Source organism: Rousettus aegyptiacus, unplaced genomic scaffold, assembly GCF_014176215.1.
Source record: "Rousettus aegyptiacus isolate mRouAeg1 unplaced genomic scaffold, mRouAeg1.p scaffold_m13_p_1, whole genome shotgun sequence".
Taxonomy (NCBI): Eukaryota; Metazoa; Chordata; class Mammalia; order Chiroptera; family Pteropodidae; genus Rousettus; species Rousettus aegyptiacus.
Window position 1 is genome coordinate 136,240,722 of NW_023416284.1, and position 18,339 is coordinate 136,259,060.

An 18,339-nucleotide genomic window follows, 5' to 3' on the forward strand; every position below is an offset into this window, starting at 1 on the left:
ATTGCTCACTGCTGGTAGCATGGTGGTAACTTTTCATTCCTTCTGGCAGTTTTTAAAGACTTATTTGACTTTGGGAGAACCTGCAGTATATCTTTAAGTCACAGTGCAAAAGTATAAGACAGGGTTGTTCATTTTCGATTTTGGCTGAAAAGTCTTAACTTTGACAGTGGCACTTCAAAGTTAGGGAAAACTTGGCTTTAAAAATGGATGCTGATACAGGATGGCATATTTAATGACAGATGTATCTATAGAAAGCTGTTAAGATGCAGATTATCCCCCCTGAGGTGGGGGAGGGAGATCAAAACTGCCAATCTATAAAAAATACTCGATGGCAAGGAATCTATCTTTGCAAGTGCTTTGATTGCAGGGGACAGTATAGCAGCATGTGGCATCATAACCCAGAGCAGACAAATCAGCTTGATGACTTTCAAAGTCAGGAATACTGCTGCAGGCAAGGGTACTCCAGTCTAGGAGAAATTAAAACATATAGAGACTGTTATTAATTTCATATCTATTTTTGTATAGTCAAATCTGTATGCAAATCCTTAGCATCTCATTTCAGGAGATTAATCTAAAAGTGAAGTGTTATGTGAAGGGAATGTAATGATAAAACTCTGCAAATGAGTAACACTGCTAAAGAAATGTGGACTGAGAACTTGGATGCTTCTTTAAAAATTTATATTTTGTACTGAGAAGAAATGCTTTTTATTTATATGCTTATTTGTAAATCATTTAGAAGGAAATGCAATAGAACCAGTTTCTAAGGTTTTTCCCTTGCGATCCTGACATGGTAAAAGTTACAGCACTACGTTTTTTAGGCACGTCCTGTGGTTTAACATTCTAGAAGTAATCAACCAAATAACTAACTAGAACTTTTATTTTTACTCCCAACTAGTAACCCAGTTTCTCTTTTCTAAACATTGTCATGTGAGTGAAAATTTGTATGTAAGGGCAAGAAATCTACTTACTGAGTGCAGATTAAGAAAAAAAAAACCTGTATTATAAATGTATATGATGCCTCAGTGGAAGACTATAAATAATAATTCTGAAGAGCATAAAGATAAATCGTGTGCCCTGCTTGGGAGAGAGGAGGTAAGAGCTATATTCTAATCCATTGGTTGTGCATTTAATCTATAATGGGCAGAATCTGATACATATAGGTGTGTAAATATTTTCAAATAGTGTCATAAACAGATAGTTTACTGCAGTAGATGTTAATTCTGTCCCATATTTCTAAAACAAGTAGATAAACCATCAAAGTTTTGAAATAACGGGTGGGAGCTTTGCCCTCTCTTTCTTCTCATTTGGTGAAATGATTACAGGTGAGTTAGACATTAATCTGGTGGTTATGGCCTAGCTCAAAACTTGGCAATTATTTTAACACTGAAAAATTGTAAGGTCTCAATAGATTTGATCATTCTTGTGTAGTTATGTGGAGAAAGAATTATTGGACATTTAATTTTTAATCACATAAGAAAAGGAAGGTTGAGAGAAAAAAGCAAACATACCTCTGTATTTTGACATGCATTTTGACTCTACATAGGCATTTCAGCCTCAGCTTTCTTAGGTGTTATTTCTTTTCCTTTGATTTCATTTTTAAAATGAGACATTCAAATGAGAAATAGCAGAGAAGACTTTCTCTGAGGGCAGGAAGCTAATTTCTTTCTGTTCTTTGGATTTCCCCCACAGATAAAGCTTTCATTGAGTTTAAAAAATGGTTGCAAGCTTCAGAGAATTAAAAAAAAAAAAAAGAAGAAAAGAAAAAGAAAAGCCCTCCAGTTAATAATAACCATGGTCAATTATATGAAAAATATAATCTTCTTACTGGAGTTGAATGAGAGAGTAATGATTGGCCTGGACAGGTTCCCTCCCCTTTTGTATCCATTAGTATTGATTGATTATTCCAGTTCAGTTAAGGATTAGCACTAACCCTCTGGCTTCTGGTTGACTTGACTCCTGGCCATGGAGTTGATGGTGGTGACCTATTCAAAGTATTTGAACTGTCAAAGCAAGACTTATAATGGACAAAGTAAAACAGACAACGAAGACTTTATTCAAGAATGTGGCACTATTTGAGAGAGACCAGAATGCTGTCTGAAATTAACTCCTCTGAAAAACAAGAGGCAGGAGGGTGTTTAAGCCCTGGGGTGAGCTGGTGGGAAAGTGCTAATGGACTTTTGGAGGAAGGGTGCTCAATGTGATCTGTCGAGCACATTCGGTTATCCCTGAATTTGTAAATGTTTTTCTCTGTGATTAGGCCGCATATGTTTGCTGATTGGCACCCATCAAAATTAGGCTCCTACCTAACTGAAGAAAATGGGAGAAAGGGGCATTATCTTCCTTGGTGATTACATTTCAATGGGATAGCTCCCAGGACCTTGAGGAAAATATTCCTGGTTTGTAAAATTGCAAGCCGCTTCTTAAATTATTTATATCTCCAAGAGGCAGAGAAAGAATTTATAATGAAAAGTTTTCTATAGTAAATGCTCTAAGAAAACAGAGGCCAGGGGCCTATTGACAGGAAGAAGCCTATCTAAAGTTTAGCCAAGATGACGGGTATGTTAAGGCTATCTTGGCCAGTACTGTAACAGTACTCATTTTTTAAATTTAAAAAATTTCAATAGGAAATTTTTAGTATGGCTCGATTTTAGATCTATTGCAAAATTAGCTGCTTCTTTGTGATACTTATTAAAATAAGAATGTTGTTCATTTTATACCAGTTTCTAGTCCTATGTATAAGGCAATATTTCTAAAGATAGAGTTTTTTGGGGGGAGGGGGGTCTCATATTTCTGTTATTACCTGACATTTGATAACTCCTAGTATTATCTTTTCACTATGTTGTTTTATGTGTTTTTTTTTTTTTGTTTTCCATTTAATGGTAAAAATTAAAGTAGAATCAATAATTCCTGGGTTTTACAGGACTCCGTACACCACAAACATGAAAAGAAGGATGAAGACAAATAGGAAAAACTTAGCTAAAAGCAGAAGGTCTCATGTCTTTTGGATCTAAGCAGTTGTCAGGAGGGTTTCAAAAACCTTGGAGACAGCAGCGCCTACACTGCAGTGCTCTGGAACTGTGTGTCCAGCTTGGTCGCCACTAGCCACCTCGGGCTAACTGAGTGAGATGTGGCCGATCTGCTTCGAGATGGGCTGCGCCAAATACACACTGGATTTTGAAGACTTATAAGAAAATACATTTAAAAATTCTAATTTTTTACATTTGTTTCATTTTGAAATGATAATACTCTACGTATGAAGTTTAATTCCACTGATTTCACCATCTTTTTACTTTTTAATGTGGCTACTAGAAAATTTTAAATTGCATATGTGACTCACATTTGTGACTCTTGTTATATCCTATTGGACAGCAGTGGCTGTCAATCTCTTTAGATAAGTAATGTCTTTTCTTAGGTATAGTTCTTCCAAAGAGATATCAAGATATTCCTGTGCTAGTATACAGAAGGTTAGAGCTATAGCATTGCCATTTTAGCTAAAGACAAGTATTTTCCATATAACTATGTCCCTGGCATAAATTGCAGAGATTTGTCTGTGTGCTGTGTTCACTCCCACTCCCCCCACATACTTTGCCCCCTCATTTTGGCCACGCAGAGCAGCTTGCCAGAATTGGGGACCTCTAGGTAATCTCAGGATACTTGTTGCTTGCTCTCAACTGGATTGCTTCTGAAATGTTCTCAAAAATGAAACTGCTTCAACAATAAGCTTCTTAATTATGTTGTGGGTTCACCACAAGGGTATACAAACAGATCCTCAGCAGTAGCTAATTTCCCTTTAATTGTATCTCATTCTTATGTTGGAATATTCTATTTCTTATTCATAAAAACTCTAACACATGTTAATCCATTGCAGGTGGAGTAACTAACACGGCACAGTATCAGAACAGACTAATGGTTTATGAACCTAACCAGGTAAGAATCACATAAGAAAAGCTCATTACCTTAATTAACATGAATTTTAAAAGATTCCACAGTAATAGTTGGAATGCCAGGTCTACTACACACACACAAGCATCTTAAACTTATATGGAGAAAAAGAAGCATCTGGATAAACTGCTCTTTGGTTGCCTTTTTTTCTCATAAAATTTCAGCTCCTTTAGTTTTCTGTTATACAAAATCCTTAACTCTTTCAGAGCTTTACCTAATATAGAGAAAAAGGGAAGATATGTTGATGAGTTAAATGCCTTCTATTTCCGTTATCTCAAGTGGCTGTTCATATTCAGAGGCATCCAAAGAAAGGATATTTATTTATTAAATTTATTGGGGGGTGGCATTGGTTAATAAAATTATATAGGTTTCAAGTGTACAGTTCTATAATACATAATCTGTATATTGCATTGTGTTCCCCACCCAAAGTCACATGTCCTCCCATCACCATATATTTGACCCCTTTTCCCCTTTTCTACCTCTTCCCCTCCTCCCTTTCCTTCAAGTAACCACTATACTGTTGTCTGCGTCTATGAGTTTTTGTTTTGTTCATTTGTTGCTTTCAGTTTTATATCTACCTATGAGTGAAATAAACAGTTCTCAACTTTTTCTGTCTGACTTATTTCACTTAGTGTGATAATCCCAAGATCCATTCATGTCCCAAATGGGACACCTGTTAGGATGGCTGTTATCAACAGGACAAATAATAACAAATGTTAGAGAGGTTGGGGAGGTGGGGAAGGAATTCTCACACACTGCTGGTGGGAATGTAAATTGGTGCATCATGGGAAACAGCATGGAAGTTCCTCAAAAAATTAAGAACAGAATTACTATATGGCCTAGCAATCCCTCTTCTGGGTATCTACCCCCCAAATTGGAAAACATTTACCTGTAAAGATATATGTACCCCTATGTTCATTGCAGCATTATTCACGATTCGGCCAAGACATGGAAACAACTGAAGTGTCCTTCAATAGATGATTGGATAAAGATGTGGTACATATATTCAATGGAATACTACTTAGCGAAGAAAGGATTTCAATTGTTCTGTTGCTATGTCCTTTTAGAAGGCATACCATTCTAGGAGGGGAACATACTTATGGCTTTATTCTGAAATAAAATAACTTATTTAACTCAGTATAACCAAAATGTCCTAGAACAGTGTCTAGGACAAGTCCAAAATAGAAGTATCTGAAGAGTTTGAGTATCTTTTTTATCTAATAGCTGGAGCCTGAAAACTGGAAGCATTTCAATGGCACTTTTCTCTCCTTCTGTCCACTTCTCATGCACATTTATTATCTTTTTTTCCCCAAAAGAAGAATTATTTTTATTCTTTTTTCTTCTACCAGAATATCTATAACTTTGGAAAATATTTGCAGAAATTTACTATTTCTATTATTTTGGTAACAAATATTTTTCATGATTATGACAATATTTCAAATGATTTGATTTGGGGATTTAATATTCATCAGCTGATGATAATAAAACATAAAATAACAGGTTGGCTTTGGCTGTCCCGTTTAGGATTAGCCACAAAATGTATATCCAGCATGACCTCAGTCTATCTGGTGTCTTTTTGTTTTAACAATTACTTGATTTTGAATTTAATGAAGGTATTTCTCTCTTTGCAAGTGTGCCTTTAGAAGCTGTAGATTTCAGAGACCACATGTCCATGGGCCAGATAGTCTCAAGAGGGATCATTAATTGCAATTACTCGAGTTTGGTGCACACGTGGTTAAAGAGGAAGAAGGTGTTAACGTTTCTCAAATGAGTGCTGTTTCATGTTTGTACACACATGCTCTTTTTTAAAATTCTGCTGGCATATTGTTTACAGTGGGTACTGGCAAACATCACATCTGCTTGCATCTTGCTCAGAATCTCAATAACTCTATCATTCAGCCCTGGTGCTTATTTCTCTTCTAGGCCTTTGTGGAGAGTCGATAATGCCTGCCATCTGCCACAGAGCACATCGCTACCTGCCAGCAGGCAGACTGGGGTGACCTCTGCTTCCCCACCACTGATTAGTATTCACGTGCTAGCTTATTAGGGATGACCCCACCAGGCCTCCCTGTTTCTTTGCCTTTGCAGCGGTTGGCGGCTCACCTGGCAGGCACAGCAGTGAAGGAAGCTAAAGATATAATCAGGGGATGCAGGCAGGCTTTGCAAACCAGATGGCGTCCATAGTTCTTTGGCAGGGGACTGGACTGCTAATGCAAACATTGATTTCTAATACTGTAATGTGTTATTTCATAGAAAGCACCCAAGGAAAGCATCGTCATAGTTTTGATTTAAACCCACTCGTGTAATGTATTTCTTAGCAAAATACCTGAAAGAAAGGTTCGACTATTAGAAAAGACATTTAATTGGAAGGAGATTCTTATTATGACATGTTTAAAATGGAGAAGCAAATAAATGCAAGTCTTTCAAATTGTACAAACCACTTTCTTTCTTTCTTTTTTTTTTTTGAGTGTATCTTTAAAGGAAATTAGATATGAGCTAGTAAATATTAAATATGACTTTAGTGAATGGACCAATATTTATACAGAACATTTTTTTCTTCTTTTTTTACAGCTTTGTAAACTAGTAAAATTTATGTATTCAAAATATCATATGATTTTTTTTTCTGGTCAAAATCCAAGTTTTTCTTGGCAAAAAAGGAATCTGGGTTGTGCCTATATATTTTGTGTTCATGTTGAAAGAAAATGGTTAGGTTTACATATTTGTCCATTTACTTAGTTGAGATTTAAAATTAAAGTCATTTTATTTTCATCTAATTTTACTTTATATTTTAAATAGGAGCCTTACTATAAAAGAGGTCGAGCATACCTTTCTTTTTATTGAGAGTAACCTAGAACCAATTAGAAGTTTTGCCATTCCCTAAAGTTATCATATAAAACTTGGCCTTCTACCATAACAAATGTGTGCCTAGAAATAACCTTTACTAGTGTACATTTATTGGACATTTATTACATGTCAAGTATTGTTCTAAATGCTTTATGTGTATTAGCTCATTTAATCTTCATAACACACTTGTCAGGTGGATATTATTATCCTCATCTTACAGACGAGGAAACAGGTACAGAGAGGTTAAGTAAATTGCGCAAAGTCATATACCGGTTATAAAACTCAGGCATTCTAGATCTAGAGACTATTTTGTAATTATTACACCACCATACACAGTATACCTAGCCATGTACTTTCACTCAAATAATTTGCATGAATAAGTTCTCTCAATTGGATGAGATAAACATCATGAAAATTTCTATAGTCTCGTGTGCTCCCCTTAAATACAAAAATGCCCTATAAAATGCAACCAAACCAGAGGAAATGCCTTATGTAAGTTGAAAAATAGATCTGAGATATGTGGGTTCTTCTGTGCTCAATCTCAGGTAAGAGGACCTTAGCTATCAAAGTATATAAACATTTTAATAGAATGCAATTGACAAATATCAGGGTCCCCACTACTAACGAGGTGCAGCTGTTTTCTGCCATGGTGCTCTCTCCTATTAACAGAATTGACCTGCTTTCTTTTTTCAGAATGAGTGGATAAGCCGCAGCCCCATGCTGCAGAGAAGAGTCTACCATTCCATGGCTGCTGTCCAAAGGAAGCTCTATGTTCTTGGAGGCAATGACCTGGACTACAATAATGACCGGATCCTTGTGCGGCATATAGATTCTTACAACATCGACACTGACCAGTGGACACGTTGTAATTTCAACCTGTTGACTGGCAAGTACCTTTGATTAAGTAAATCTGCAAAAGCAGAGATTCAAGAAGTTGCCAAACTTGTTCTGTTGGACATCTTTAATGCCTCTCTACTTATTAAGCGTGTGGTGATAGAATGACTTGCTTTTATTAACCAGAAAGGTGCACATTATCTCACAGAATTTGATTTCATCAGGTGGCCAAGCATCTAGTTCCTCAGGGCCTGTGTGACCTTTGTGAATGTTCTCGTGTGGCTAACAGAGGTATGTCAAGTCCATTACGGTTGACATAGCCACATAGAAACATTGATACAAGTTCAAAATGCCCTATAAAATGGAGGAAGCAGGTGCCGAAAGAGTTAATGAGTCCTTACAGAAGCAACTTATTTTTTACTTCTCACTACTTTTAGTCCTCTTACTTCTTGTGAGTTCAGGGGAACGGTTTCTGTTGTTTGTCACTGTCCGATATTGTTTCTGGCTGTATTCTCCTATAGACCGAGCCTTAGGACAGTGCTATGGAGAGGAGTTTGGTGGCATCTGTAGCCACACATATCTATCCCAACATTACCACAGGGCAGCACTGTGTATGGACCATCCTCATCCCAAAAGAATGAAAGGGAAACAACGAACAGCTTACCCCTGACGTTCCTTTATGGAGTTAAAAACTATTTATTTCTCCCTTGTCAGCTAGTGTTATTAACATTCACAAGTGACCAGATCCCTCCCAGGCTGCTCTACTAATAGGAAAAATCAGAGACTCAGAATGGGGCTGGACTAGTGCCTGAAGACAATATGCTGAGTGGACACTCAATCACTCACAGCTGCTGCTGGGGAGGCACTATTGAAAGCGTAACCAATGTGAGAGGTTCAGATGCTTTGTATTCAGTTGCTGTTTCTGCAAAAATGATTTTGGAGGCCCACCTACAAGAACTGAACTCTAAGTTACTGTAGTGGTACCTTAGCTCCTCGGTACCTGGATCTGTGCTTTTGTCTGCTATAAGATCCAGCTTATTTATTACCCGAGTCAATCCTGTGTCAGCCCATCAATAAAAAGAGACTATCTCACTCTTTGATGGCTTCTAGGGAAGAATATGGAGTAGTGAGTTATTCTGTCTTCTTTTTTAAATAGGGGAGGAACCTTTCATCATTTTGGCGTGTCAGTATCTAGGGACTATCCAGGCTGGTCCCAGCTCAGGAACTTTAATATAGTCTTAAAACTGTTGTGTATGTAAGGAAAGGCAGGGTAGTAACTTTATCAGTCTTTTCTGTCATTTGTCTTCATTTGGGGCACACTAGGGGCATGGGTCTGTTTTATTGGCTTCTTGGGGTTGCAGCTGTTATTTTACATATGTAAGCACTTGCGTTAAAAGCATTGTACTACAAGAGGTGTTTTGCATTTCTAAAATTAACCTTATTTACCTCTATAAATGTAAAGGAGTATAAAACTTTTAGTTCTATATGGTTTATTATTGCTAACTTAGCTGGTCAATGATTGTTATGGCCTGGTTCTGACCCAGCAGATTCATTCTCTGAGAAATAGTGGTTAATTCTTCCTTCTCAGTACTGAGGCAGTGATGAGTTGCTACAAAAATCCTGTGGAGTATACAGGTGTGCTACAGGGGGAAATAGTATTCCTCAGTGGCAAAAGGGTTAATTAAGACATGCAAGGAAATGGATTTCTTTTTTTCTTTTTATTCAATTTACTTTAGGCCAAAATGAATCTGGAGTTGCTGTCCATAATGAGAGAATATATTTAGTTGGTGGATATTCGATTTGGACAAATGAGCCTCTGGCTTGTATCCAGGTGAGTGGTTGAAGATCCTTTTGAAGTACGTTTGAGTGGTTCAGTGAGGTTACTTTTCGCAACGCTGCTGCTGAAGGACGAGAGATTTATATGTAAAAAGAGGCTTGAGCTCCCTTTGTGCAGCTAGTTTAGCCACTAAACTTCATCCTGCATCCCCAAAATGATGCCTAATAAATAGAGTCCTATTAAAGATAGAGATGAACTTTGAAAATATATGTCATATATATTGGGAATAGGGAAAGTGGGATACCTTTCTGTTTCTTATAAAAAAAAATCTACATATCTTTAGTTAATAGTACTTTTATACCCCCAAACTTTTACGGATGTCTCCTTTCTATTCCATTTCCTTATTTTCTATTTCCTAATTTGTTCATTTCCATAAATGCCACATAAAAAAGTGTTCTTCCTTCCTGACAGCTGTGAGCAGTAGGGGGTTATGATTGGTCTGATGGGAACAGCCTCTGCCCCGAAGAATAGCCCTGGCACATAAGCATGTGAGCAGCCCGGGCTGGGCAAGTTGCCAGCTGGTCTATTCAGAACAGCAGTAGCTTTTTGTTGATATACATATTCAAGATACTAATATTTATTTTTAAAATAATTTTTATCATAGTTTTTCTATTTTACTTGTTCTCTGGTATAATATTCATGTGTATTAGCCCTGACCTATCTTCTGATCTCCATAAAAATATATCCTTATAACTACTCATATTATCTCATTTCTGTGGCAAGATTTTTAACAATTGCTTCAGTATCTTTAATAGTTGCAGGACTATTCAAGCTTTTTAATTTCTTCAGTCTCATAAGGTGTATGTGGGTGTGTGTGTATATATATATATATATGCATATATATATACACACACACATATATATATATGCATATATATATATGCATATATATATACACACACACACACACACACACACACACACAGATATATATCATAAGCTTTCTCATGTTGCCTAAGTTTTCAAAGTTGTTAGCATATTGTTGTATTATCCTTAGTTATAGTCCCCGTTACATTTATAATATTGTTTGTTTTTATCTTGTCTCTTGATTTGTCTTGCCGGATGTCTGGGGACTTTCACATACTTTCATTATTGGTATAGATCAATATATCTATATCAGAAAGAGTAGCACAGATATGAATATGGTAGTTTCCCCTTTCCCCTTATCTGTGGTTTCAGCTGTCTCAGTTACTTATGATAAATGATGGTCAAAAATATTAAGTGGAAAATTCCAGAAATAAACAATTCGTAAGTTTAAAATTATACACTGTTCTGAGTAGCATGATGAAATCTTGTACTGTCCCACTCTGTCCTGTTTCATCCCACCCAAGACTCAAATCATCTCTTTGTCCAGAATGTCCCCGCTGTATATGGCTACCCTCCCGCTAGTGGTCATCTCGGTTATCAGAGCGGCTGTTGAGGTATCTCAGTGTTTGTGTTCAAGTGACCTTTATTTTACTTAATAGTGGCCTTGAACTATAAGAGTAATGATGCTGGCAATTCAGATATTCCAAAGAGAAGACATAAAGTGGATATATACATAGGAAAAAAACAATGTGTGTGGCGTTCGGTACTATCCACGGTTTCAGGTATCCAATGGGAGTTTTGGAATGTATGCATGTGGATAAGGGGAGGGACTGTAACAATTAATAAGTTTTCCTAGTGGATGGGGTTTTGGGGTCAAACAGTTCATGAGGATATAGTTTTTTTCAGTTTTATTTTATTAGTTTAAAGTGTACAGCATGATTTTATATATGTATGTATTGCTAAATGATCACTACAATATGTTAACATCTATCATGTCATAGTTATGAAAGTTTTTTTCTTGTGACAAGAACTTTTAAAATCTTTTTAATATAAAATATTGTTAATTATAGCACCATGCAGTACTTTATATCCCCAGGGACTTATTTAGTTTAAACTGGAAGTTTTTATCTTTTGCCCACCTTGACCCTTTTCCCTCACTTTCCACGGCCCCATCTGTGGCGGTCACCACCAGTCTGTTCTGGTTCTATGAGTTCAAGTTGTTTAGATTCCACATATAAGTGAGATCATACAGCATTTGTCCTTCTCTGTCCAACTTATTTCACTTAGCATAATACTCTCAGGGGCCATGCATGTTATTGCAAATGGCAGGATTTCTTTCTTTTTTTGTGGCTGAATAATATTTCATTGTACATATGATTATACCATGTTTTTTTAATCCATTCATTCATCAGTGGACCCTTAGGTTGTTTCCATGTCTTGGCTATTTAGATAACGCTGCAATGGACATGGGAATGCAGGTATCTCTTCGAGACAGTAATTTTGTTTTCTTTAGTTCTACACCCAGAAGTGGGATTGCTGGATCATATGGTAGTTTTATTTTTTAATTTTTGAGGAACCTCAGTACTGTTTCGCATAGTGGCTATATCAGCTTTTATTTCCATCAACAATGCACAAAGTTTCCTTTTCCTCCACACCATTGCCAACACTTGTTATCCTGTCTTTTTAATGCCAGCCATTCTAATAGTTTTCAGGTGATATCTCATTGTGGTTTTGGTTTGCATTACCCTAATTAGTGATATTGAGCACTTTTCATTTACCTGTTGGCCATTTGTATATCTTCTCTGGGGAAATATTTACATCCTTTGCCCATATGTCAACCATATATTTTTTTCTATTGAGTTTTATGAGTTCTTTATATATTTTGGATATTAACCCCTTATCAGATATATAATTTGCAAATATTTCTCCCATCCTGTAGGTTGTCTTTCATTCCTGAGCTTTAATTCCTTGAGGAAGACAAGCTAGTTTTAAGGTTTAAGAAAAAGGGGACTTTGCATATAAATTTAGGGAGGTAGCAGAGTGCATAGGATAAGGCTTCATGACGGGCTTCGCACTTGTTGGTTGTGATAAACCTTGAAAGATGGACAGGATACATGGATTGTTTGGGGGGTTTTTGCAGTTCACCTCTATGAATTCTTAATATATTTTGGATATTAACCCCTTATCAGATATTGATTTGCAAGTTTTTCCCATTTAATAGGTTGCCTTTTCAGTTTTTAATGCGTTATTTTGCTGTGCAGAAGCTATTTAGTTTGATAGAGTCCCACTTGTTCATTTTTGCTTTTGTTGCCTTTGTTTCTGGTATCAAACACAAAAGTCATTACCAAAAGAAATGTCAAGGAGTTTACCCCTGTTTTCTTCTAGGAGTTTTATGGTTTCAGGTTGTATGTTCAAGTCTTTAATCCATTTTGAGTTGCCTTTTGTGTATGGTACAGGGCCTTTTCCCTAAATTGCATGTGGCTATCAAGTTTTCCCAACACCATTTATTGAAGAGACCATCCTTTCCCCCCATTGTATGTTCTGGGCTCCTTTGTCATAAATTAATTGGCTTTTATTTCTGGGCTCTCTATTCTGTTCTATTCCATTGATCTATGTGTCTGTTTTTATGCCAATACCATACTGTCTTTTTTGTTTGTTGGTTAGTTTGTTTGTTTTTACCATAGCTTTGTAATATAGTTTGAAATCAGAAAGTGTGATGCCTTCAGCTTTGTTCTGCTTTCTCAAGATTGCTTTAGCTTTTGGCATTTCATGGATCCAAATTTTAGGACTGCTTTTCCTTTGAAAAATGCCACTAGACTATTGTCTTGTTCTTAATTTTAGAGGAAAAGTTTTTAGCTTTTCACCATTGAGTATGATGTTAATTGTGGGCTTGTCATATTTGGCTTTTATTATGTTGAGTTATATTCTCTCTATACTCTGTTGAGTTTTGTCATGAATCTATTTTGAGTTTGTCAATGTTTTTTTGCATCAGTTGAGATGATCATATGATTTTTATCCTTCATTTTGTTAATGTGGTGTATCACATTGGTCGATTTGCATATGCTGAACCATCTTGCATCCCTGGAATAAATCACACTTGATCATGGTTTATTCTTTAAATGTATCATTGAATTTGGTATGCTAATAGTTTGTCGCTAATAGTTTGTCGAGAATTTTTGCGTCTATAGTCATCAGGAACATTGACCTGTAATTTTCTTTTTATTGTAGTGCCCTTGTCTGGTTTTGGTATCAGGGTAATGGTGGCCTTGTAAAATAAGTTTGGAAATCTTCTCTACTCTTTAAATTTTTTGGAAGAGTTTGAGAATGATTAGTATTTTTTTTTTTTTAATATTTGGTAGAATTCACCAGCGAAGCCATCGGTCCTAGACATTTTGTTGTTGTTGTTGTTATGTTATTACTAATTCAATCTTTTCTTAGTAATTGGTCTTTTCAGATTTTCTATTTCTCCATGATTCAGTCTTGTTAAGTTGTATGTTTCTAGGAATTTACCAGTTACTTTCAGGTTGTCCAGTTTGTAAAGGTGTAATTGTTCATAGTAGTCTCTTATGATCCTTTGTGTTTATATGGTAATGTCTCCTCTTTCATTTTTAATTTATTTGAGTACTTTTTCTTTTTCCTTGATAAGTCTAGCTACACATCTATTTTGTTTCTTTTCAAAAAAGCAGCTTAAAATCATTAACATTTTCTATTGTCTCTTTAGTCTCTAATTCCTTTGATTCCATTGTTATTCCTTCCTTCCACTAACTTTGGATTTAGTTTGTTCTTTTCTGGTCATGTAAAGCTAGGTTGTTTATTTGAGCTTTCTTTTATTTTAATGTAGGCATTTATTGCTATGATCTTCCCTCTTAGAACATCTTGTGCTGCATCCCATGATATAATTCCATTTTCATTTGTCTCACAATATTTTTTATTTCTTTTGATTTCTTCTTTTATAGCATGTTGTTGGATCTCCACATATTTGTGAATTTTCTTGTTTTGTAATTGATTTCTAGTTTCATACCATTGTGGTTATAAAAGATGCTTAATATCATTGCAGATTTCTAAAATTTATTGACTTGTTTTATGGCCTAACATATGATCTGTCCTGGACAATGTTCCAAAACATGTTTTTTTTTAGGCATACCTGAATATTTACAAAAATCTATCATGTACTTGTGTTAAGAATACTTTAATAAATTTAAAAAAATTAAATATTATGTAAACTATGATCTAACTGCAATTAAGTTTGAACTTAAAAAGTTAAATAAGTCCATATATATTTAGAAATAATTAACTTATGAATTAAAGAAGTCATAATGGAAGTTTAAAAAAATATCCAAAACTGAGTGATAATGAAAATACATAGCAAAGCTTGTAGAATATATAGAGCTTAATCCATTAGAAAATAATCCAAAAAATAAATTCAAAGTAGTAGGAGATAATAAAAATGAAAGTAATAAACTAGGAAACAATGATACAGTAGAAAAAATTATCAAAGCTACAAATGAGTTCTTTGAAAAACATGAAGGTCTTTAAGGGAGTCTTCAGTTAATTGAAGGTTGCTTTGTACTAGAGCTTGGTTATATCTTTTGGATAACAACGAACAAGCAAACTGTTTTCTCGCAAGGAGAGCTTCTAGTCTCTCACCCATGCATATATTTGTCAGTCTTTTTTCTTTTTTTTCAGTCTTATTTATGGGTATATTTCTACTAATTTTAATGTTAAATTAGCTCAAGGAGTAGAAATATCATATACACTAACTCCTCATGACTGTGCTCTTCCTCAAAAGATGGAAGGAATACCTGTGTGTACTTTAAACCACTAAGGATATTCTAGAGCAGTCTCAGAATTAAGGTGATTTTAAAGAGATGACTCAAAAATGTTTTAATCAGTGCCTGTATTAGTAGAGTAAATTTTACCTGAGATCTAATATTCTAATATATTTGCTTTTCAAAAAAGTCAGCTTTCTGGGTAGTTCTGTGTTCCATTAGCCATTTTAATATAGAAAATCGGTCATTTTGCAAATGCTGTGTTTATTCTCTTGGCTGGCACACTTGTCCTACTGAACATAGATGAATTTGATGAAGGCTTTTGAGAGTCTTTACTGATACCTCTCACTCTAGTTATTGAAAACTGGTTACAGTTTATATAATCATTCATTCTGAACTATGGTTGCACAATCTCAAATACTTATTTAATGGGTGACTATGAAACTATTTATTTTGGTTCACTAACAGTAATATATTGATAGTTGGAGAAACTTGCTACATGTTCAAAAGCAAGCCACTTCTTTACTACTTGCTGGAACAATATCCAAGAGAGAAGCAAGATAATGGGAAACTGGAATAGTGTTTATAAGAAAATTTTTATTAGACAGTAGAAAGTCCTAAGTACAAATCAGCCAGTTGAAAAGTACAGGAAAGAGCAGTGGAGAAAATAGTATACATCTAAAAAATATCAAAGTTTACATTTTTCTTAAGCCACAAATCTATATAATCCTTAGATTCTAAGGCCATGGCTAAGATTAATGAAGGTTGTACTTAAATGATTTAGATTGGTCTGTTAATATTCAAAAGGACTGGAGTCATTTTTTTTCTCTTGAAAATACCAATCAATAAGCTGTCTCATTAGATTGTCCAGCATGGGCTTTAATTAAAACTTCTTTAACTGTCCTTTGTAGGATTCAGCCACACCAGGATGAAGCATGTCAGATGTTGAGAAAGCATACTATTTTATTTCTTTCTACTACTTGACTTAGCATAGACTACTTGATTCATTACAAGGGCAACCCAAACAAAAGTAAAGTGCGCTCTTAGTTAATAGTTGTTTAAAGATTGAGATTTGGACTTGTTAGTAATAAAGGCTCATGGAACACATTAGATTTCTGAGGAAAATGAGGTGTTCTTGTTTATTCAGTGGGTGTGTAAGCAAATGTCTGGCACAAAGGTTGACTAATCTGGTGTGCCATGGATGATGAGCAGCACATAGGGAGCAGCTGCATAAGTCTACAAGTGATTAGTCTGTTTCCAGATCACCTCCACTGCTTTTCATTTATGATTACTTTCCTTTGGCTAGAGGATATGCTGTCAAGCTGGCACCTCCTTCTCCCCAACGCCTTCTTTCTGCCAATTTACAGGGGAGTGTTTTGGAGAAAAACTGCCAACGCTTCCTTTTCCCTTCTCACAGATTAAATAAATTACATCTGCTTAACATATGCAGTTTCCGTTTTCCCATGGAACCAGAAAAAAACTATTTGGATGATGACCTCAACTGTTATTTTGTCTTCTAAAAATATATCCAATTGAAGTGTAGGGTGTTAGGAATGGCATAAAATCCTTCTCTTTCTTGGGTTGCAACCTTGAGCCCATTACTGGCTCTATCACTTATGGTGTGACTTTGAGCAAGTTAATGGACTTTCTCTTGACCTCAATTTTCTTCTCTGTAAATTGAATACAGTACTTAACTTTATATTGTTGAGGTAAATATTGAAAGATTTCTACTTTCTACATTTAATGAAATTCTAATCAAAATCCCATTGAGATTTTCCTTTTTCTCACACAGTGGGGAAATGATACTTCTCAAAATCTCTAGGAAAGGTAGCCAAGATGTCATTTTAAAATGTATGGAGGAAACTTGCCCTCCTCAATCAAAATAACTGTAAATGTGGTACTGCAGGAAGATACATAAGTCACGAGAAAAAAGGAAAAGTTTTACGTAGCCTATAATAGAGATATTTTAAATAGTAGCGACAGGATATATCATTCAGTAAATAGGATGGGACACCTAGCTGTCCAATTGAGAAAAAAATAGCTACAAGTTTAATCATTCTTTTATTCTAGGCCTTAGTGATTTCCTTCTTTTTGAGTTTGGATCCCCAAGTCTCAAGGGCCCCTCTTATCTACAATAATGCACTGTTACAGGTAAAGGCTAAAGAATTATTCACCTAAGTGATAGATGAAGGCATGGGAGTGAACAACATCATTAAAGAAGAGTACCAACAGGTCTGTGCTTGGAATATTGGGGCACATTTACATTTAGGATGGAGATGAAGGAAAAGGGACCACAGGTGAAAAACTATTAATAGGACAATGCCATTGATAAACTTTATTTTTTTTTAAACTATGGAATCCAAGGAAGAAAAAGGTTTACTTACCTTTTATTAAAATTTTACTAATATAGTCAGTATACAATATTATGTTAGTTTCAGGTGTACAACACAATGATTTGACATTTCAATGACTTATGATATGATCACTATGGTAAATCTAGTAACTATCTGTCACTGTGCAGTTATTATATTGACTGTACACTTTATCACTGCTGTCCACTTTATCACTGTGGCTTATTTATTTTAAACTGGAAGTTTGTAACTCTTAATTACCTTTACCTTTTTTACCCACCCCCATTCTCTCTCCTCTGGCAATTATCGGTTTGAGAAATCTCAAACTGTTTTCCATAGCAGCTGCACCAATATACAAGCCCACTAACAGTGCACTAGGATTCCACATCCACGCCAGTGCTCATTTGTTGAAATTTTGCCAACAGCTATTGTTGACAGGTGTGAGGTGGTATCTCATTGTGGTTTTGATTTGCATTCTCTGGTGATCAGTGATGTTTTTCACAAATCTGTTGGCCATCTGTATGTCCTCTTTGGAGAAAGGTCTATTCAGGTCCTCTGCCCATTTTTTAATTGGATTTTTTTATATTTTATGAGTTAATTACATATTTTAGATATTAATCCCTTATAAGATATATCATTTTCAAATATCTTCTCCCATTTAGCACGTTGCCTTTTTATTTTGTTGATGCTTTCCTTCAACATGCAGATGTTTTTAGTTTGATATATCCCTATTTATTTATTCTTTTGTTTCCCTTGCCTGAGAAGATATACCCAAAAAGTATTGTTAAGATCAGTGTCAAAGAGTTTACTGCCTATTTTCTTGTAGGAGTTTTATGGATTTAAGTCTGATTTTAAATCCTTTTTGTTTTATATATGGCATAAGAAAGTACGCTCTTTTTTTTTTTTTTTTTTGCATGTTTCTGTCCAGTTTTTCCAGCACCACGTATTAAAGAGA

General features: G+C 35.4%; 1 protein-coding gene across 8 annotated transcripts in view; it reads left to right on the forward strand.

Moving 5' to 3' along the window:
* Positions 1–18,339, forward strand: part of KLHL32 (kelch like family member 32) — a 180,388-nt gene that overhangs the window by 151,728 nt on the left and 10,321 nt on the right. For 6 of the 8 annotated variants that reach the window (XM_036220150.1, XM_036220152.1, XM_036220153.1 and 3 more), the window contains 3 exons: positions 3,869–3,927; positions 7,480–7,672; positions 9,357–9,451. In XM_036220150.1, the coding sequence (XP_036076043.1) occupies positions 3,869–3,927; positions 7,480–7,672; positions 9,357–9,451 (347 nt within the window). Of the gene's footprint in view, positions 1–3,868; positions 3,928–7,479; positions 7,673–9,356; positions 9,452–18,339 lie in introns of those variants that run through there. The other 2 variants (XR_004950742.1, XR_004950743.1) reach the window with 2 other exon arrangements.